This window comes from Suillus clintonianus, assembly GCF_016758775.1.
Source record: "Suillus clintonianus strain FC179 chromosome Unknown DEU56scaffold_120, whole genome shotgun sequence".
Taxonomy (NCBI): Eukaryota; Fungi; Basidiomycota; class Agaricomycetes; order Boletales; family Suillaceae; genus Suillus; species Suillus clintonianus.
In genome coordinates this window covers 50,868-73,618 of record NW_024539344.1, presented here as the reverse complement: position 1 = coordinate 73,618, position 22,751 = coordinate 50,868, and the positions used below count along the sequence as shown (strand labels likewise).

The following is a 22,751-nucleotide window of genomic DNA, read 5'->3' as shown; positions in this document are numbered from 1 at the left end:
GTCTCATCCAGCCTCTCCGACATGCGCTGCAAATCCCAACACGAAACTAATGATATTTTACGATTTCACGCTGTATTAATCTGTCCTTTGTTCAATAGCTCTTCGTCTTCGACTGCATCATCGTCGTGGTCAACAATCGTTTCACTGCCACTGACGTCGCTCTCCTTTCCAATGCTAGGCGCTTTGGTATTACAGCTTTCATCGTCCGTTCTAAAGCGGATCAACACATCAGAAACCTTATGAAAGATATTGGCTATAACAGTGACGATGAAGGCGGAAACAAGGCTAGTGACTTCGCGCGGGCGCGCGACCAATATGTGGCAGAAACCACCCGTAGCATCAAGACTAACCTCCAAGAGGCGAAGCTACCCGATCAACCGGTCTATCTCGTATATGACCTCCTACCACCTCCGCCCTCTCAGTACCTGACCACAGGCTCTTACCAACAATTCCATAGCTGGAATTTTTTTGGATTCGGTTCGAGTTCGAACCCCAAAAAAACCGAACCTGACCGTTCCGAACCGTTCGCAAGGGTCCGGTTCTGGGTTCGACGATTTTGCAGAACCGGACCATGGTTCGGTTCTTGGTTCTCGTCCTCGACCCTCTGAACCGGACTGAACCGGACCACGGCAGCACTAGTCCTACAGTACAATACTATCTTCACCAGAGTTCTCTGTACACCCATCAAGTAGCTCATCATCCTCATCTGCAGGATCTTCAGTCAATGACGAAGGTCCTGACTCGCGGAAAACCAGGTCATGATGAAGAAGGCATTTCATTACCTGTAGTGCCTCAATGACATCACCTTTGAGACGGTTGCGGCGCTTTGTAATCGTTAGCGCAGCTGAAGAAAATGCCCGCTCGCTGGATACCGACGAGGCCATGATTCCTAAGAAGTCACGAGCAATAGCTGTCCACACTGGCCCATACCTCGTTGCATTTAACTGTTGATAGTAGATTTAGTATCTTCGTTGAGTGAATGAATGAAGGAATACATACCCCCCACCACTGGACAATGGACTGGTTTTCGGCAAGCTGGTCAAATGTATTCACGTAGTAGTTGAAGTCTTGTAGCCAAGGTTTCCGTGGGTCGATTGACGATGCTGGTGCAGATGATGCTGAAATGTCGTTGTTGTTGTTGTTGCTAAGTTCCCGCAGAAGCCGAGTAATTTTGGTGCCAGATCCGCGACCTTTCCTTATGGGAGCATGGTGCTCAGCATCACCATGAATGCGCACATAATACTCCTGAAACTGATCATATGGTGTCAAACAATCGTCACAATGATCATTTAAAAACTTACAAGATGTCCTGCATTCTCGCGAGCCTCGTGTTGCAGACCCTCGTCCCAATACTTCTTGAAGTGGTTCATCTTCTCGTTCGGATCAAGTACTGTTCGTTGATTCAATTAGACATTAAGTAGGACTAAAAACAATAACTCACACATTACCATGATATAAGCGTCAGAGCCACCGGTCTTCTCGTAGTAAACCACGATCTTGTCTATTGCAGCTTGAAGGGGTTTTTTGAAGTGGGCATACTTCGGTCTTGCAAGTCTCGAGCTCCATGCCTTATGTAGTGCTTCTAGTGCTGGAATGGCGAGGTGTAGACTTGGGTGTCGGTCGGACGAAAAGGCTTGTTGCGCGTGATCTGCATGCTTTTAAATAGGATGAGAATAAGAAAGCCAGACATGATAAATGAGAATACGTACAGCGAGGAGATCGAGAAACAGTTTGACGCGATACCATTCATCATTGCGTAGCTCTAACTCGCCAATCTTCTTCCGCTTGTCCAGGTTTGGCTCCTTCAGGCCCATTTCATAGATAAAGGTATTGATATACTGTATGCCGCACATTGTAAGATTAAATATAGCACCACTAAAATTACTTACCTCTCGCTGTGTTTCTGCGCGGTCTAGCATTGTAAATGTCGATGACCATCGAACTGGCATGTCGAGCAGCAGCTGAAGGGGGTGTTTAACACCCTTTCGGGTCTGAATGTCCTTGAAAAGTTGCTTCCGCTGCGCTGATGATTGTTCCTGTTCATCCAGTTAAGTTAGTAGTTTTGAATCAACCAAATTATATATACCTTCAGGGAAATTGCTCGAATGAGCCCAACTTCGTCTCGATCACGCCCCATAGTACTCGGCACATGCTCTTCAAGGCTTGCAGGGTTATAGTATTTTGATTTGGTGTGAGTCTTGATGAGTGCCTGCGTTGCGAGATTGATAATGTGGGCAAGACACCTGAGCAAAGCGTCAAACTAATACACCCTAGATTACTTGATGAACTATGTACCGGATGCGGCGTCCCTTCGCATCGAATTCCTTCCCCGTCTTCTTCATAATCTGTTCCACTCGTAGCGTACTACAGAAAATCGTACTTGTAGAATCGTCATTGTCGTCATCGCTTCGCTATCATTTCCTTATTCTGTTTCATCATGTGTCATTTCATATATCACTCGCATCGTCTCATTTCATTATACCTCAGTCGTTGTTCACAACCACTGAGGTATGTTTCGTAGCTTCTTGTTATCACGCCGCACTCTTACGATAGTTCTCTAGCGTGCCTCTGTGTTAGGTACTATATTAATTCTAGTCGTTGTTCACAACCACTGAGTGTGCCTCTGTGTTAGTTCCAACAGGTTATGAGCCCCGGTTTCTAAAACGAAACCAACTTAGGGAAAACCAGACTCAACACGCGTCTTAATCGCTGCGCCTTTCCTCGTCATCCTATCTTCCTTCGACATGGGGAAGCTAGATCATATTCCGGAGCTGACGGGCCCGGACACTTACTTTACCTGGCAGCGGGAGGTCCGCTATGCACTTGGCGTTGAGGACCAGTGGTGTCACATCACGGATACTGTGGATCCTGATGACATCCTGGGGAACGCTTCATTTAAGCCCGTGCCCGCTGACCCCAAACTCCCTACTGAGGAAGAGACGAAAGCCATTCGCAAATGGCTCATTGACGATCTCAAAGCTGAATCACTCATCACGCGCCGTCTGTCAGTCTCCGTCCAGCAGCTGGTATCTACCAGCCACAAGGTGTCAGCCCGCGACGCATGGAAGATTCTTGAGGATCATTTCGGACGCACGGACATGGGCTCACAGCATGTTGTTCGTCAGAGCCTATATGCGCTCCAGATGAAGGATGCCGCTGATGCTCCCAACTATGTTGGGAAGCACGCGACCTATCGGGAAAGGCTACTATGAATGGGGGCCGTCTACACCGACGCTGGAGAGGCGCAGCCTGAGCACTTGGCTCTGCAGTGGGTGGAACTCTAAACCTCTACTATGCTAGCCTCGCTACTCTATGTGTCTACTAATGGCTCCGAATCGGCCAAACCCGCTCGCTTCCCAAACAGGAAATGCCCCTAAGGCTCGTGTACCCTACTACAACGCGGAAGCAGTTTTTCAACTCCTACGTGGTCTCCCTCGCACCGGGTCCTGGCCCCAGTTCAAGGCACTTCTCACCATCACCCTTCCTACTGGAGCCTCACCTATTCCTACTGCGACCACAACTTCCCCGCTTCCTCCCTCCCCTTCCGTGTTCGATATATGCGTCACCCGCATCTCCTCAGAAGCTGCACGCCAGCTAGATGAGCTTGCTCTAGCAGGTGGTGCACCAGGTTCCGAATATGCGAACGCTGCGACTGCCGCTCCCACCTCCACGGGGAACGTGAATTCCATCACGGGGTTATGCAAACACCGTCACAATCCTGAGGGGGTGTTCTGCACTACTGTGGGCTGCAACCAAGGCGACCATGATCACGCACACTGCTACGCGAAAGGCGGCGGGATGGAGGGCCAAGCCCCATGGATGAAAAACAAGGATAAATGGCGAGAGATGGCCACAGCTGTAGTTGCCCCTCTCCCAGTTGCAACACCAGCAATCCCAGCAACCTCTTCATCCTCTACCATTGCCGCGTTTGCAGGAACTGAGGCTGCTGCACAGACTTTCCTAGCCGATCTTTCTTGCGCATCCATTACCGAACTGGCAGATCCTGGCGGGACACTCACTGCTGCGGAGATGGCGGCCATTTCCTGTGTTGTTGCAGCTGGCTTCAACACCATTCTTGACTCGGGCACTACCACGACCCTCATCCAAGATCATTCCTATTTTTGGACGTATTCTACCGCCGATGCTGTCACTGTACGTACTGCTAATCATGGCAGCCTGACGACATCTGGTCGAGGCGATTGTGTGGCAATCCTTACGATTGGGGGACGTAAACATTGTGTTTGGCTCTCCAATTGCCTACACGCCCCCTCCGCCATGTTGAATCTCCTTTCTGTGGGCTGGATGCTTGGGAAGGGGTGGGATTGTATGTTCCGGGCTTCGCCTCCTCGTTGCGAACTCGCCTACAGAGGAATGGGATTGGGAGCGATTCCCATGGCCAACAACTTGTGCTATATCAACCTGGAGTTTCTTCCCGCACCTTCTCCTCAGCCAGCTAGTAGCATCCCACCGTCTCCTCCCGAGTTATCTGCATTCACTCACATCGCTCCCACCCTGGATTTGTGGCATGCCCGTCTTGGCCACGTCGGTGGCGCTGCCGTTCGTTGCTTACCTCTCTTTTCCGTGGGTGCTACCGTCACTCCAGGCTCTGCGTTATCCAAGTGCAAATCTTGCATCATGGGGAAACACCCACGTCGCCCTCATCCGCCCTCGGACACTCCTCGTGCAGCACGATTTCTCGACCTCATTCACTCTGACGTTTGCGGACCGATTCCCGTGCTCACTCCTCACAACAAGCGATACTTCATTGTGTTCCTTGACGATCACACAGGCGTCTTGAACCTGCAACTCCTCACCTCTAAAGATCAGTCGCTTGAGGCTTGGCGTCTCGTTCGCGCTCGTTGGGAGAATCAGTCTGGCTTGCGAGTGAAGGTGTTCCGTTCAGATAACGGTGGTGAGTTTCTCAATGGTGCTTTCACCTCTGAGCTCGAGAACGCGGGCATTGTGCATCAACTGTCGGCCCCATATGCTCATCAGCAGAACAGCAAGGCAGAACGTGTGCTTCGCACCATTGAGGGCCGCATGTATGCCATGCTCGATCATGCCCGTCTTCCTCGCACACTCTGGGGTGAGGCGGCACTTTGTGCTGCCTACCTCTTCAACCGCACCGAATCCCGTTCTCTGCCACCTGGTGTCACACCCTATGAAATGCTGCACGGCACGAAACCCGACGTCTTGCACCTTCAGGTCTTCGGTGCGCGGTGTTTTGCACGCATCCCACCGGAGGTTCAGGAGAAATTGGGGCCTCGTTCACAAACGGCGGCCTTCATGGGCTACCCACCAGGAGTGAAAGCTTGGCGCTGTCGTGACACTACCACGGGAGCATTCTTCAACTCCCGTGACGTCATCTTCGACAAATCGTTCTCCAATCAGCCCTTCCCCGTTGCTGACAGCGACAATGATGATGACGATGATGCACCATGTCCTGTTGTCGATCTTCCCGTCCCATCCATCGTCCAGCCAGCTGCTCCCATCCCTGCACCACCTGTCATCGCTCCTGCTGTCGTGCCTCGTTGTTCTGGGCGTCCTCGTGTTCCCACGGAACGTGGACGTCTCTTCCGCGAACAAATTGCCACTGACACTGCCCATCTTCAGAGGCAGCGTGAACTCAGACAGGCACGCATTCTGGGTGTTCCACCTGTCGACAACACAAGTACCTCCATTCCCACCGTTCCCATCGCAGCTCTTCCCTCCCTCCTTCCTACTCCATCTCATCTTCTCCAGGTCGACGTCCCCACTGATCCTGACGCGATCGTCCCTGACGTGGAGACCGTCGGCTTTCCCACCATTCTCGCCAATCTCATTGTGGTCGAGCAGGCCTGTCTCTCTGTGCACAGCGACACTCGCCGCAATCCCCAGGCTCTTGGTTATAACATGAAGATTCCACCGAACACTAATGATGAAGCTATGCGTCGCTCGGATTGGGACTCATGGCTTGCTGCCATGAAATGGGAGATGAACCTTATGTCGGAGATGGGGGTGTATGAGCTCGTCCTGCTGCCGGCCGATCACAAGGCCATTGGCTGCAGGTGGGTTCTTGAGTTTAAGGAGGATCAGAAGGGGGGTTCGGTCTACAAGGCGAGGTTAGTGGCACAGGGCTTTTTGCAAGTTCCGGGGATCGACTTCAGTAAGACCTTTGCACCTGTTGCGAAGGCTGCATCCATCTGCATCATCTCTGCCCTCGCGGCCCTCAACAACTGGGAGCTCGACGCCTTCGACGCGAAACGCGCTTTCCTCTGGGGGAAACTCACCGAAGACGTTTATATGCGCCAGCCACCCGGTTTCGAGCAGTTTGGGGATGGCATGTGTCTGGTCTGTCACCTCTTATCCTCCCTTTACGGACTGAAGCAGGCTGCCTATGACTGGTATGAGCTCCTACAGGAGGTTCTCACCGCTCTGGGTTTCCTTCGCGTCGCTGCTGACTACGCCGTTTTCGTGTATGACCACACCAACGCGGAGGGGGAGAGGATCGTGTAAATCATAGCTTGGCACGTAGATGATGGGTTGGCGGCCGCTAGCAACCGCCTGTTTCTCATCTGGATCAAGAGTCAGATCGCACAACACTTTGGCATCACTGATCTCGGTCCCATCGCGAAACACTTGGGGATTCAGTTCGAGAGGAATCACATCACCTGTGAGCTATGGATGCACCAGACAGACTACATCACCTACCTCTTGGAAGAGCATGGTATGCTCGGATCTACCCATGGATCCTCACTTCCCGTTTGGTCGCGATACCGACATGCATCCTCACGTCGAAGACCGCCCTTCCGAGTATCGTAAGCTCGTTGGAGAACTCCTCTATCTCGCCATGTATACTCATCCTGACATTGCAGTCGCCGTAATGAAGCTTGCCCAACACAACTCATCCCCTGCACCACGCCACTACGCATCTGCAAAACACGTGCTTCGTTTTCTTGCGGGTACCATCGGCCTTCGCATGCACTATGGGGGTGCTATGGCAACTCCAGAATTGCACGGCTTCAGCAACTCGGACTGGGCTAGCTGCCCCGAGGATCACATTTCGATCTCGGGATATGTTTGGTTCTTCAACGGCGGGCCCGTTTCTCACTCATCCAAGAAACAGGTGACACATGCGCTATCCTCCACCGAAGCTGAGTACATAGCCCTCACTGCGGCGATCCAAGACGGTCTCTGGCTCACATCATTCTTCGAGTGTCTCAAACTCCCTCTCACCCTACCTCTCCGTCTATTCGCCGACAATGCTGGAGCCATCGCGTTGTCCGAGGAAGCAGCTAATCACACCCGCACAAAGCACATCGACCTTCACTATCATTTCATTCACACGCATATCAAAGAAGGAACATTTAAACCCGAGTGGCTGTCTACGCACAAGAATGTTGCTGACATTTTCACGAAATGTCTTCCCCGCCTGCTATTTCTTCGTCATCAATCTGGTCTCTCTCTTTTGTCGTGTTAGGTTCAACAATGTCTTGTTGTGGGGGTGTGTAGAATCGTCATTGTCGTCATCGCTTCGCTATCATTTCCTTATTCTGTTTCATCACGTGTCATTTCGTATATCACTCGCATCGTCTCATTTCATTATACCTCAGTCGTTGTTCACAACCACTGAGGTATGTTTCGTAGCTTCTTGTTATCACACCGCACTCTTACGATAGTTCTCTAGCGTGCCTCTGTGTTAGTAACTATATTAATTCTAGTCGTTGTTCACAACCACTGAGCGTGCCTCTGTGTTAGTTCCAACAGTACTGCTGTATCTACACCGATGATTTAAGGTTTAAGCCACTTCTCGGCTATTTCCGAGTCACGCTCGTCAATCTCTTAGTCCAACAGTAGCCTCCTCATACAATGTCGAGGAGTTTGTGTGCAGTGCCACTGTGTATACACTCCGAGTCAGTGGGTGCATCAGTAAAATACCACATTTCTTAAATTAACTTGATGAGCTTAAATTTCCGGCCAAGTCAAAATAAGTCGCAAAGACCCTCATCTTAACAAAAGCCTCTTGTCTTACATTTCTGGTGATCAGAGGATGAGAGTGCACGTGGAGTCAAGGCTAGTAGAATAGTATTGTCGGAAAATTCTAATTTTGGTTGAAATATTTTAAAAGGGCATGGAAGGCCTCGATTTACTGATGGCATTGCGGTCCGGTTGCAAGACAACCCAAAAATCATGGAAGTTGATTGGAAGACTCAGGGGTGGTCTTCCAAGACCGTTCCAAGACCATTCCAATGCATGGGTCAAATTTTGAGACACCAAAGATAGGCCCTCAATTGCAAGACAATTGGAATCCATGTGACTCAATTTCAAGGGTGCAGAATTCATTGGATCCATTGTAAGGCAATGCATCGAATTGGTATGTCATTAAAATAAAATACTAATTACTGATTGGATGACTTTCCATAGGCAAAATAATCCAGAATAGAATATTTTGGAGTCTAAAATACATTTGAAATAGTGATGAAAATTTAGTTTAAGCAACAATAATCCCCCGTAGGCTCAGTCATTAGATTTAGTCCAGTCCTTGATGGACAAACTTGCAATGCAGTACCTGCTTCTCAATGAAGACGAAGCAGAACCTTTTGATGATGACAGCCTTAAAACAGTGATGGTAAGTAACTCTTTGTTTGACGGAGGATGAGGATTGGTTGGAGGTAGGCGCTGGGACAGATTGAATGAGATTGGATGCACTGGCGGAGGCGGTGTGGGAGAAATCGTAGAAGTCTGCTATAGTGATAGCATACCGATCCTGCTGGGTGGGAGAATAGTAGTCGACCCAAGGGGATAGCTCTGAGAGCAGTTCCTCAAGTATGAGCGAGGGGAACAGTGAAGAAGGAAGTGATGCGCTGATGACAGAACGGCTGTGTATGCAAGGAGATGCGGAGATGCGAGAATGCGCGGAGATGCAAGGTATGTGGAGATGCGAGGTATGCAGATGCGGAGAAACAAGTGAATGTCTAGAGGGTACCAGGTATGCGAAACGGGTAGGGTACCAGGTATCGGAACAGGTAATCGGGTAGAGCGAACTAGGTACCAGGTATATGCGAAGACGTGCAGAAACCACCTTGCAAGGGAACTCAACTAGGACTAGCAATAGTCAACTGTCAATGGCGATGCGAGCGTTCGCGCGGGACGAGAAGGCAAACAAGTGATTGCTCAAGCAAGGAAAGACAAGGTAAGACTAAGCTAGTGACTCCGCAACACACAACCAGAGAGAGGGAATGTAGGAAAGTACTGGATACGAGTCCGCAACGTAGTATATATCATAGTCCGTAAGAAACCGGAACTGTATAAGCGAGCGCATATGTACGCGAAGTCGGAGGGGATAATATGTAAGTAGCGCTATGCGACCTCATGCATGGGAACGGTATGCGCATAGTTCTGCAAATGATCAGGATCCAGTAATAAGAGATAAGAACGCACCAGTGGGAACTGACAGATACGGACAGGATATGGACGGATGGTACGTTGCGATGCGATGCGATGCGTGGATTCCGCAACCTCGTGTGATGGTCCGCAACGGCCTGTGGAAGGTAGGCGTGACTTCGTCCAGTAAGGGGAAATGGTGCCGTACGGGGCTGCAGCCTGGGCGTCTCCTACAGCGGTGTTGCCAGGTCTTAATTTTGTATGGAGGACTTGCAAGTATACTAGAGTTTATGTAAAAAGACGAGGGAGAAAGAGGTGTCAACAAATGTTGACGACACACCTTTTGACCACATGTTGAGTAAGGCTCAATGATTATGTCAGCAAATATCACTGGTGGAGTGGCCTAAAACAGAAGAAAGTCGGATATTCAAGTCTGCAGAGGGGGGAGTACCCCTCCTACAGATCAAAATAAATTAAGGTTTTTTTTATAAGATGGGGGGCAAAGAAAATACATTTGCAAATTGTGCTCAAATGAACAGCAGCATCGCGGCACACCTTCCCAATGTAGTCAAATTTATGATATGATATTCTAATAAACATTTTTTGAGCCTACAGAAAGTCATCCATTACAAAAGTTGAATTTCTTGATACGTATCACTAATAAGACTATTGCGGGTATGAGTCGATGGGACAGCAAATACTCAGAGGGCGCCCTGGGCCGGATCAGACAATAATAGCTCCTGCAGCCAGAAAATGTCAATGGGGCTCAACTAATACGTGCAGATACGCACATTATAATGGTAGGTGTCATATACCGTACACTGAGCCCCTGAATCATATCCCATCTCTCCCAAAACACAATGTCCGGACCTCCGAAATGTAGCCAAGCTATACCTTTGTTGGAGTATGCAAGTTGTTACGGCCCAAGTAGCCATGACGCAGCATGATAACATTTACTTATGTTTCATCTCACTTTGCTTTACCGTTTGACAGTATCTCGTTACCATCGCGCCAGACGTGTGACGTCTGGCGGACGATATGATGCGCGGCATGCCTTATCATTTTCCCGCTGTCCATCTCGTAGTATATATTCACGCTAGCTACTTACTACAGACCTCAGGCGTTGACACTCTGTGTGCGCGAGCTGAGGTCAGTATTCCCCTTAGTACTTTATCCCATTCTCTCAGCTCATGCCTTACCTTAGAGTACTATCTGATTGCAGGTGAATACTAGGCGTTGACACTCTGTGTGCGCGAGCTGAGAGTACTATCTGATTGCAGATAGCGCACATACAAGTATACTAATTGTAAAAGGTTATGAGCCCTGAGCTCTACTAAAGAAACCTACCGCCTCACGCTTCCCTGCACAACGATTCAAGCAACCTAGCCCGCTATGTCCTCAACAGTCCCCATTACCACAGACACCCTCCCCAGTAACGTGCCCAAGCTCAATGTCAAAGGCACGAACTGGGCAATCTTCTCGCTCCGGTTCCAGATTGCCGTCGAGGCAAAGGAGCTGTGGAAATGTTTCGATGGAACGACGTCACGTCCCGTAGGGGCATCTAGCACTGCCCAGGGCGGAACAGTTACCATTTCCCCCCCCGATGCTGCTGAATTAGCGAAGTGGTTGAAAAGTGAGAACACCGCGAAACACTTACTAGCCCAGAGAATCCCTGACTCCACAGTGCTGCGTGTGAGGACCTTGTCCAACGTAGCTACCATGTGGGCAGAGGTCGTGCGCGAATACACCGAGAAGGGTGCATACGCGCAGACCGACCTGCGAACGAAGTTCCTGGAGTCGAAGTGTGCCACTGGTGGCGATATACACCAGTTCCTCGACGATCTGTGCACCAAACGAGACGAGTTAGCTGCCGTTGGCATGATCATTGAAGAAAAAGATTACCGGTCCACCATCATTCAATCCCTCCCCAATCACCTTGCGAGCTTCGCGTCCAGCCAACTCGCGGCTGCTCGACTCTACAGCCCAACCCAGACCATAGACCCCGACATCCTGATCTCGTTGATCATTGAGGAGTCCGAGCGACATAGTCGCAAGGACGTTCGTGGCAGCAACAGCCGCGGCACGACGAAGGGGAAGGATGGTGAGGAGGCCCTATCTGTGGCCCCAGGTGACTTCCCCAGTTGAGGACGAGGGAATAGGAGAGGAGGGAGACGAGATGGCTTCAATGGGCGCGGCAGACAGCGCCCGCCCTGCTGGAACTGCGGTTCCAGGGAGCACTTCAAGGCTGACTGTAAACAGCCAGACAAGTCAGCGGGCACAACGGCGGTTGTCGTGCATGGATCTGCTCATGTTGTCGACGACTATGACTCCGAGGAGGACAGCGTGTTCGCCGTCGACTCCACGTCAGAGCTGGACTCTGACATCACCGATCTTCTCTCCCTGTCCGACTCAGACAACGACGACGAACGCGAAGCCTATGCTGCGCATGACACAGACTGGTTTTCAGAGGCAGGAGGAGATGACAATGAGGTCGACGAGGTACCTGGTGCAATGGAGGATGCCATCAAACTGGCTGCCCAAGCCAGCGACAAGCGAGATGACAAGCCCGTCGTCGAGCTCTACGACTCGGGCTCAACAAGGCATATATCGCCCTATCACGACCAATTCAAGTCACTTACCCCCATCCCCCCCAAGTCCTTCGCCGCCACCAACAAGCAACACTTTGATGCGACGGGAATCGGCAGCATGGTCGTCGATGTGTCAAACGGCATGGACATGTCGCAGCTACGACTGACAGAGGTGTTGTTCTCGCCAGAGGTCAGATACATGCTCGTGTTGGTAGGACATCTTGATGCGCTGGGATTTTCCGTCACCTTTGCAGATGGGGTGTGCACCATCCGCAGCCCAACCGATGTTGTCGTTGGGCGCATCCCAAGGTCCCCGCGTGGCCTATATCGTGTGGTCCACGAGCAGGATCCAGACGGCGCCAATTCCGCGGTGGAAACCATCACCGTCATGGAGTTCCATAGACGGATGGGCCACATCGCACCATCAGTGGCACGACGACTGGCCGAGAATGGTATGGTGTCGGGGGTAAAGGTGGACTTGTTGTCCGGCGAGCCAGTGTTCTGCGAATCGTGTGTGTACGCCAAGGCGACACGCAAGCCACTCGCCAATCGCCAAGGAACGAGGGGGAGAGCGAGCAAAGGACTTTGCAGGTGAGGTCCACACTGACCTCTGGGGCCCTGCACCTGTCGCAACACTGGGAGGACGCCATTACTACATTAGTTTCACTGACGACAAAACACGGCTCACTTACCTCCACCTCCTGCGCCAGAAAAGTGAGGCGTTCACTGCCTACAAGGACTTTGAGGTGTGGTGCCTTACTCAGCACAACGCGAAGGTAAAAGTCCTCCACTCTGATAGAGGCGGGGAGTACCTGGGGAAAGAGTTCAGCGTCCACCTCAAGGCCGCTGGCACTGAGCAGAAACTTACAGTGCACGATACCCCACAGCACAACGGCGTTGCTGAGCGTCTCAATCGCACCTTACTGGAGAAGGTGCGTGCGATGTTGCACGACAGCGGTCTGCCACAGTTCTTGTGGGGTGAGGCCGTTCATCACACGGTGTGGTTGAAAAACCGCACCCCCACTAAGGCGCTGGATGGAGGAACCCCCCTTGAGGCAACCACAGGCAGGAAGCCTGACCTGCGGCGTGTGCGTGCATGGGGATCACCAGTTTGGGTGCGAATAGAGGCTGTGAGTAAGCTGGGTGGTCGTGTTGAGGAGGGGCGCTGGGTCGGCATTAACGACGCCAGCAGGAATGGGTGCCGTGTGTACTGGCCGTCCAAACAATCTGTCTCCGTCGAGAGGAACGTCTACTGGGATGCCACCTGCACTGAGGTGTTAGCTCGCGAGGGAGAGGAAGAAGAGAACTCACCTGGCGCGATGGTAACGCCCTCAGCACTGACAAGTTCAGCAGGATCTGGTCAAGGGCAAGGCACAGACGCGGCCAAACCTACCAACAACCCGTCCCAAGTCCCATCATTCCCACTCAAATCCCCAGCCCCATACATCCCACTAAAAGCGCCACACATCCCACCAAACTCCCCAGACGACCCTATCCATCCCACTGAGAACGATCCCCCATCTAGACGCATCCGCAAACCCAGTCAGCGCGTCATCGACATTGTCAATGCAAACGGTACCATACCTCGTGGTGTCCAACTGCCCTCCAGCGAGGAAAGCGCCTCGCCAGCGAATGTCGAGGAAGAGGAGGCCATGGAGAGGCTCTTGTCGATCATCGACAACCCCGATGATGAACTCGCAGGCCTCGATCTTGCGATGGCGATAGGCGAGGCGACTGCAGAGTCTGAGGCACTGGAGCCTAGCACTCTGGCAGAAGCTAGACGTCGTCCAGACTGGGCACAGTGGGAGGAGGGCATAAGGGAGGAGTTAGCTACTATCCAGGCGGCAGGAACTTGGGAGCTGGTGGACTTACCAGCTGGCGCTAATCTCGTTGGCTCCAAGTGGGTCTTCAGGGCAAAGAAGGACGCCGCTGGCAACATTGTGCGCCATAAGGCGCGGCTTGTCGCCCAAGGCTTCTCCCAGGTCCCTGGCATCGATTTCTTCGACACTTACGCCCTGGTAGCCACCCTCGCATCCATCAGGACGGTCCTGGCCTTATCTGCGCGCCTAAACTATGAGCTGCATCAGATTGACATCAAGGGTGCGTATCTGAACAGAAAACTCACCCAGGACGAGGTCATCTACATGCGCCAGCCGCCGGGCTTCGAGTCAGTCGAATTCCCCCACAAGGTCTGTCGTCTTCGCAAGACGCTGTATGGGCTGAAGCAGAGCGGGAGGAGGTGGTACCAGAGGCTGGTGGAGATATTGGTGGACGGGCTGGGATTTACCCAATGTGCGGTGGACCAGGCGGTATTCTCCAAGCGACGTGAGGACGAGCACACGATAGTCGTGGTGCACGTTGACGACTGCACGATTGCAGTGAGGACAATGAAGGGAATAGTGGAGTTAAAGGACGAGATACGCAAACATGTGGAAATTACCGACCTCGGCGAACTCCATTGGCTCCTGGGAATCGAAGTTCTTCAATCATGCGACGATCGGCTGATTTCATTATCCCAGTGTACTTACGTCGACTCGATCATCCGCCGGTTCAACTTCGACGGACTTAAGCCGGTTTCTAACCCCATGGAGCCGAGCACGAAGCTCCATTCAGGTCAGTCTCCTTCCACTGGATCTGAGTTTGCAGCCATGCGCCACGTGCCTTACCGTGAGGCCATTGGCTCCCTCATGTACGCCTCGTTGGGTACACACCCCGACATCTCCTACGCCATCACCACTGTCTCCCGTTTTTCCAGCAACCCTGGCATGGCCCACTGGGAAGCCGTCAAGCGTATCTACCGCTACCTCGTCGGCACGAAGGACCTGAGGTTGACATATGGAGGAGTGGAAAAGACACTGGTGGGCTACGCGGATGCAGATGGAAGTATGGCAGAGGGATGGAAAGCGATATCAGGGTACGCATTCCTGATTGATGGTGGTGCCGTTTCGTGGTTGTCTAAATGCCAGGATATTGTTTCGCTCTCGACGACCAAGAGCGAGGACGTGGCTGCCACGCACGCTGCCAAGGAGGCCTTATGGCTGCGCTCTTTCATCAGCGAGCTCTACACACCCCTCACCGATCCCACCATCTTATTCTCCAACAACCAATCCGCCATTGCCCTCACCAAAGACCATCAGTATCACGCTCGCACAAAGCACATCGATATTTGTTTCCATTTCATTCGCTGGGTCATTGAACACGACAAACTACGCCTAATCTACTGCCCTACTGCCGATATGGTCGCTGATACGCTGACGAAGGTGTTGCCCTCTCCCAAGGTCAAGCACTTTGCCGTAGAACTCGGGCTGCGTCCGACTTGAGGGGGAGTGTTGGAGTATGCAAGTTGTTACGGCCCGAGTAGCCATGACGCAGCATGATAACATTTACTTATGTTTCATCTCACTTTGTTTTACCGTTTGACAGTATCTCGTTACCATCGCGCCAGATGCGCGACGTCTGGCGGACGATATGATGCGCGGCACGCCTTATCATTTTCCCGCTGTCCATCTCGTAGTATATATTCACGCTAGCTACTTACTACAGACCTCAGGCGTTGACACTCTGTGTGCGCGAGCTGAGGTCAGTATTCCCCTTAGTACTTTATCCCATTCTCTCAGCTCATGCCTTACCTTAGAGTACTATCTGATTGCAGGTGAATACTAGGCGTTGACACTCTGTGTGCGCGAGCTGAGAGTACTATCTGATTGCAGATAGCGCACATACAAGTATACTAATTGTAAAAACCTTAACCCTATCCCTACCCCTCGGCAGGATAACTCCGCATCCCAGTCTCCACCGGACATACCCCTCAGCAGGATCTGCCCTGTTTCCCATATACATTGGACGTCCTATACGTCGGACCTCCTATTCATCGGTCCTCCTCCTGTATACATTGGACCTCCTATACATCGAACGTCCTATTCATCAGATCCCACCCATGTCATCTACTCATCCACTCGTCTGCTCGTCCACTCATCCACTCATCCACTCGTCCACTCCTCCTGTATTTGTCGGACGTCCTATATGTCAGACCCACTCGGGTCCACTTAACCCCTAAGCATCGGACCCTAAACATCGGACCTACTCAGATCCTGAGCTTCGGACCCAGGTCCACTTAAACCCTAAAACATCGGATCCACTTCACAGTTCATCTCCATCCCCATTTCCTGTGATCCGCTTGACAGTTCATTTCCGGTCCTGCTCCTATTCCGTTACCCCATTTGTATAGTCCCCTTGTCCTAACCCCTATATGCCCGGATCTGCTTGACAGTTAATATCCGACTTCATTCTTGATCATACCTCCTATGCCCGGATCCATTCAATACTTCATCTCCGTCTCCGTTCTCGATTGTTCCTGTATTATTTTCCTTGCGCCTGTCAGTTTAACCTTTCCGTATGTTCCTCTTGTTGACCCGGATCTCCGCTGACTCCGTCCCTGTCGCACATGTCCATAGTATATAATACCTTGTAAACTCGTAGTAGTTTCCTCAGTTTGAATATCACCTTAGATTATCCTCATTCCTGTCTCCTCGGACCCGGATCCATTTCCATGGGCCCGGGTCCACTTCCCTGTCCAACCTCTGTGTCCTGGGATTGATTCCTCGGGCTATACTCCACCTCTACCTTCGGGTAGTCTACCTCTGTCAGTTTCTACTCTGGACATTGTCTAGTGTAGTCTTACCTCTAGCTTCCACCTTCTCAGACTTCCTGTCCTTCTGTCCTCTCGGACTTCCTGTCTTTCCATCCTTACACCTGTCTGTTCTGTCCCCCACGTCCGCCGGACTAAAGCCCCTATTCTCCGGGTGTACTAAACCCCTATTGTCCGGCGGACTAATCCCTTTATGTCGGCCGGACTAATCCTCTTATGTCGGCCGGACTAACCCTCCTTACATCGGCCGGACTAATCCTCTTATGTCAACCGGACTAACCCTATGATCAGCCGGACTAACCCTCCTTACGTCGGCCGATGAACCCTCCTTATATTGGCCGGACCAACCCCCTGAATATCAGCCCGACTCTTCCTTGGAAAAGTCTACCAGACTTGTCCCCTTGAGGTCCACCAGGATTTCATCATCCTCCCTCAGACTTTGTTTCTAGCCTTCGGAAATTAAGGGCACGTACTCAGGTAAGGGGCGCAGCGCACGAGCTGAAGCCAAGCCCTTCGGATCCGCCCCTTGAGCACGGTCTTAACAGTAGGATGGTCACCGGCACTGTACAGTGGTCCAGAAATGAGAGTCCGCCATCCACAAACACCTGAATTGGTGCTGGCTGCTGTGGCGTCTTGGTGACATGCTCAAGGAGAAAGTTGTGGTAATGGTGATGGTGTTAGATATTGTCAAGGGGGAAATAGATAACCGTTTGACGGTAAGCGACTGCCTGCCTCAACGAGCCGACAATGAGGGCTATGATTAACAAGTTTTTCAGTATTGATATTAAAAGAAAAAGGATTCAGAACACGTACCATGTTCATTGCATGCCCATTAATGCCATTGACATGTTGATATGATGAGTTCTGGCTGATGGTGACGATGTTCACACAACAATGACTGTTGAAAACAATAAAAATGAAGTTATTAGTGACAGTCTCGGCCTAATGTTAATAAGACTTACCCAGAACTTCATCTGGTTGAGTTGCAGTTGATGTCGATGTTGAGGAGAGATGTTGTCTATTAATAATAGTAAGATGGAATCGTCTGTTGAGAGAGGTTGAAACTCTAAGGGAAGACAAAGTTCAACCTTTGTTTGGCCTTGCATCATCTTTCCATAATAGGAAAAAACTTACGATTTGAATTCAAGTCCATTGAGAGGGGCAAAACATGCAATTCTATATGCGCTAACCAAGTTATTTAAGGTGGCTGCTGGTGGATGAGTGTGACGGAAATACTAATATGTATTGGAAGAATGTAGGTAGAAAGTGGTCAGCATTGGCAACCAAGCCTCAAATCTTTAAGGCCCAGCCGCTGGTGTGAGTGTGACAGAAATGTTGAAAAAAGGTAGTAAGGAGGCTAATCAAGAAATACTGCATATTGAAAACAAATCGTGGGTGGAATGTCCGTCAGATGGGCATAAGCTATTTGGCCTTTTGGCCAGATCTCCGTGTAGTCTGAGCAATATTGCTCCCAACAACCAAACTAATAGAATCCACAGGAAAGCCTTCACCCACGACAAGATTATCAGTAGTGTTTAAAAGTCCAGTTGCAGGACCGAAAAAAAGACTGCAACCGGACCGAAACCGGACCGAAAAAGACCGGACCTCAGTTGCCAGTTGCCTCAGATCCAGGAAAGTCCAGTTGCAGTTGCCTAACTTTGCAAAAAATGAAAGACCGGTAAAAGACCAGTCTCAACCGGTCCATTGTGGAACCGGTTGCCTATATATGGGTAGTGCTCATTTAGGCGATTCTATCGGTGGTCTGATCTTCAAAATTGGTTGAGATTTGGGAAAGTTACAAGCATTTTAAGAATGGCTCGTATAAATCTGTGGGGCGTGTTTTTAGGCTTGTTGACACTGAACCAGGGATTGATTTCCAAGCTTAAAAACCTTTACCAGTGTGTTCATAGACCTCAAAAATGGTATGGAACATCAAATTTAGATAACTCTTGATGATTATCATGCTCCAAGACTAGCACAAAGATCAGACGTGTTAGAATGGCAAGTCAAAATCAGTCAAAATCACTGATTGGCTCATAACGTACCCAAAACTTGAGTGTTTGACAAGATATGAGTAGCTATAGACTTGCCTAGACTAGGACTACAATTACCATTGAGACACCTAAGCCTTACTTTTTTTTTTCAAAGACAAGCCTGATAACGATTTTTTGTCAAGCTAATATCTTGCTTATATCTTACTCTATTGACAAGATAAGACTAGCTATAGTGTCGCCTTGACTAGCAGCACATATTTCGTCAAGACACCTAAGCCTTATAACAAATTTTATTTTTCAAAGACAAGCCTGATAACGATTTTTTGTCAAGCTTATATCAATGTTATATCTTACCCTATTGAAAAGTTAAGACTAGCTATACAATTGCCTTAACTAGCAGCACATATTTCGTCAAGAAACTCAAGCATAGTAATGACATTTCATATTTGACTCACATGCAGGGCGGAGTTTGGGAACCCTTTTTTATAATGCTCATATCTTGCTCATATCTTAACCGTTTACTACAAAAAGTAGACCATTGGAATCGTGGGAAGGAGTACAACCGGTTGCGACAGGGACCGGTCTAAAACCGGTTGTAAGACTGCAAGAGACTGAAAATATCGGTCTTTTGAGGTCCAGTCCAAGGTTGCCTGATATTGTGGGAATCAGGCAACCGGTCCTGGTCCGGTTGCCTCCAAATAAGGCAAAAGACCGGACCCAACCGGACTTTTAAACTCTAATTATCAGCTGTCTTGGCTTTGCATTGGGGCTTTGGTTTTGGTTTGGGGCGTGCAGTATCAGCTTCCACAGGACCTAAATGTTTAGCTCCAACACAGGCATCTTGATGCCCCAGATCAAGGTCCCCCATCGTGGAAGATATAGACTCTGAAGGAGCTTGAACACTCCTTATGCTCGCAAATGAGCTGTTGTAGCGCACCTCTGCCTTGGTTGCCTGTAGAAATATGTCAGGTACAATATATAGTGAGAGGGAGAAACGAAACTGACGATTTTTGCTGGCCTGGTTTTTTTCCCAACAGAACGTGTTCCATGTGTTCAGCTTGGACCACTTGGACTGCAGGATCCCATGACTGATGTACAGTTCATTCTGTACACTGCAAATACTTTTATGATGGGACGCGGCAATGGTCTTTGTAGCCTCATCAATCTGACACCAAGCCTCGTCAAGGGCAGTTTTAAATTGACGAGACTTGGCATGTTGGGTGGATGTGAGAAGAGCACGGGCCTCTTTGCTCAGGATAACCTTTGGACAGATGCAAGGCTGCTGCACCTGAACACGACGCCTGGCACTGCTCTTGTTGGTGTAGAGATACTGTGAGACCATTGTCTATGAGAAGAGATGGAAAAACAGGTTAGCATCTGAGTACACAAAGTTCAGAAGTGCTAAATATGTTCATGGATCCAACAGATACAATGCCACAGTGAAAAGCTGCCAGCTTATTATTCATGATCTACAAAATAATAAACAGACAAAAGAGGTAAAGTGCGCATAAAAATACTAGAATGGTAAGGCACTTCAAAATGGCGGAGAGCAGAGAAAATTTGCGCTAGTGAATGATTAGCTCAGGTGTGCAGCCACAATCAAATTACAAACCTTCACAATTTCAGGGTTGAACGGCACACCTTGAAGGTCTGCAAGAAGGGATGTCGCCAAGACAGAAGCCTGCTCGTAAGTCAGATCCCAACAACTACTTCACACAGTCCCAACAAGCACACAAAGTTTGGGTAGAAGTTCATCTCCCAATTTGAACCGATCAAGAGCAGCATCGGTATTGGGACCGATGCTAATAAGCGGAGGACTAAAATTTACACCATCATGAGTCTGACTGAACTGAAAAAATAGGGCCAGGGTCTCTATCGGCAACAAAGATGTCTGCAGGTTGGTGCTGTCGAATGTGTGAACATAGGGATAACACGTCTTTTGCAGTACTTGCCGCCAGTTGGATTGCCTCAGAAATTGCTGCAGATGCCGGCTTCTTTGGACCTGCAGCTGTTGAGGTTTTCAGATTCTCCTCAAAGGTTTTTGGTGCCTGCACAGAGCATGCAATGTGAGCCCCAGTAGCCACGAGAGGCCCTGGAAGGTACCATGGTCCATCTGTACTGATATGAGTGGCAGGAAATTCAGAGCTTCGTTAGTGATGGGGAAAAAGAGAAAATACAGTTGGACTTACAAGACTGAGGTGGTTTGACATTTTCGATAGCACAGCGCTTAGCGAAACATTGGAGATGCAGCATCATAAATTCTTGAGTGAATGCTTGCACAAGCACAGCAACATCTCCTCCGATCTGTAGAGGAACTTCTTGCAGCTCTCATGGTGTGATGTACAGCTCAAGAGGAATTTTCTCCGGCGACATAGTTGGAGATACTCCAGAGCCCGCACACCGAATCAACAGGGATATACCACCATCGAGGCAGTCCTGCATAGCAATCTAAAGAGTGTGAGATTTAGCAGGGGAAAAATAAGTTCACTTACTGCATCAACTACATCTTGGAGTGTCGCCTTGACAAGTTCTTTCTGAGTCTGTGATCTTCCCAGCTCGGGCTCTTGAGTATTGGAGTGAAAGGCTATGTAGGAGGGATGAAGACCACCACGTGTCCTTGCATGATAATGTGTGCTGTCAATGTGAGCATTGTGCCGAAGTAATCCCCTGGCAGTGGCCTGGCATTCATTGTTGCTAAAGCCTTGTCCAAAAGTTGAGCAATGTAGTGTGTTGAGTACAGACATTGTGAAAGTGTATGAACCCTGTGGTTGAGTTTGAGACTGCATGGATGTTGAAGACTACATGAAAACGGTTGCAGACGTAACAAGCATGCTTTGTACTTGAACGTAAATGGGCTAATGAAAGCATTATATAATATGGAGTGCAAAAGTTGAATTCTGTGGACTCTACCTTGTTTGCGAGTATAATGTAGGAGTGTTGACCATGATCAATGCATCTAAGTTGGAAGATAGCACTGGACATGCTTGTAGCATTGACAATGGGTGATCTGAGAGTGCAGGAGGCTACTACTACTAAATGTATTTGATGTTTGGTGCGCAAGCGGCAAGATGCAGTGCTGCCAATTTAGGATGTTGGCTCGAATAAACTTGAAGTTCCAAACTGTTCAGCAAGATTTCAGGTATTTAAAAGGAGACTTTCTGATTGGAAATGCGACCCATGCAGTGATTCACAATGAAAGTTAACCAAGTACTTCAATGGACTATGATTTGGGAAAGGGGTTTATGATATCAGTGCATGGTACTTTATCATTGCTTGATCATGACACTTAGACTGTGCACATTGAGTGGCGGGCTGAGACGGGCCAGGCCCTGCTGGCTCGAATTTAGAATTATGGGGTGGAGGGTGAAGAAATGAGTTCTCCGTATGAAAGATTGGTTCATTAGTAGCGCTAAAAATGATGCAGAAGACTATCACTTGTGGGACGTTCTTGCGGCCACGAAATAGAGTGGGGGCTATTGGATCATGCAAGTTGCTGGGGGCGGTGGATGGGGATCTCAAAACATATGATGCATTCAAATGTGTGTAATAACTACACTACATGCTGTTACAGTGGCCCCATCATTTTCCCATCATCACGCTTCTTTGATCTATTCTTGCTATCTCTGACTGCTTATCAACATGCTCTGCATGAACGTTCTAGATACTTCCGTCTATTCTTGTTATCTCTGACTGCTTATCAACATGCATCACATGAACATTCAAGATAGTTCTTTGATGTTCTTCTTGACTCCTTTACTTCCATAGTCGGCTTGGTCCGTGCCCTTCTTGTTCACTATAAATACCGCGATAGCTACACTTGTATTTCTCTAACTTGAATCTACTTGGTTCTATCTGATACTTGACTATCTTCTGAGGAAGATACTTGACTCCGATCTAGCTCTTGTAAAGAGGCTAGCCTATACTCGAACTTTGTCTAGAGGAAGAACCTCAGATGTCTGAATTGAACTCCTTTATTGGATCAGTTACGCAAGAAATATCCAAGTCGTAACACATGCAAAAGGTGCACAACGCGAGTAAACTAGTCAGTGATAGAATTTAAAAAATAGGCCATATCCTCCACCGCTGTGCTGTGCTCCTCATGTTCGATTGCATCTATATCAGCATTGTCAGTTGTGATAATTGCATGAATGTCGTCAA

The 22,751-nt window shown here is 49.5% G+C and overlaps 5 protein-coding genes across 5 annotated transcripts; 2 read left to right on the top strand and 3 right to left on the bottom strand.

Annotated features, from left to right (window-relative positions):
- Nucleotides 1-98: 98 nt before the first annotated feature.
- Nucleotides 99-392, top strand: DEU56DRAFT_693919 (uncharacterized protein; the record flags this gene model as incomplete). The annotated part of the gene is made up of 1 exon (XM_041347188.1): nt 99-392. A coding segment is annotated over one exon (294 nt), but the record flags the coding sequence as incomplete, so codon positions are not given.
- A 2,932-nt stretch (nt 393-3,324) lies between these two features.
- DEU56DRAFT_760486 (uncharacterized protein) lies at nt 3,325-4,798 on the top strand (the record flags this gene model as incomplete). The annotated part of the gene is made up of 2 exons (XM_041350436.1): nt 3,325-4,557; nt 4,604-4,798. The coding sequence occupies 2 exons, from the start codon at nt 3,325-3,327 to the stop codon at nt 4,796-4,798; spliced, it is 1,428 nt and encodes a 475-aa protein (XP_041203108.1).
- A 3,580-nt stretch (nt 4,799-8,378) lies between these two features.
- On the bottom strand, nt 8,379-9,716 carry DEU56DRAFT_760485 (uncharacterized protein; the record flags this gene model as incomplete). The annotated part of the gene is made up of 5 exons (XM_041350435.1): nt 8,379-8,435; nt 8,549-8,858; nt 9,204-9,283; nt 9,421-9,644; nt 9,704-9,716. 5 exons carry the CDS (start codon nt 9,714-9,716, stop codon nt 8,379-8,381), a joined length of 684 nt encoding a protein of 227 aa, XP_041203107.1.
- A 6,750-nt stretch (nt 9,717-16,466) lies between these two features.
- Nucleotides 16,467-17,752, bottom strand: DEU56DRAFT_760484 (uncharacterized protein; the record flags this gene model as incomplete). Its single annotated transcript, XM_041350434.1, has 7 exons — nt 16,467-16,591; nt 16,633-16,758; nt 17,073-17,161; nt 17,203-17,243; nt 17,413-17,541; nt 17,562-17,617; nt 17,734-17,752. The coding sequence occupies 7 exons, from the start codon at nt 17,750-17,752 to the stop codon at nt 16,467-16,469; spliced, it is 585 nt and encodes a 194-aa protein (XP_041203106.1).
- Nucleotides 17,753-20,921: 3,169 nt separating this feature from the next.
- On the bottom strand, nt 20,922-21,343 carry DEU56DRAFT_692671 (uncharacterized protein; the record flags this gene model as incomplete). The annotated part of the gene is made up of 2 exons (XM_041347165.1): nt 20,922-21,041; nt 21,086-21,343. Coding segments are annotated over 2 exons (378 nt in total), but the record flags the coding sequence as incomplete, so codon positions are not given.
- Nucleotides 21,344-22,751: the final 1,408 nt, after the last annotated feature.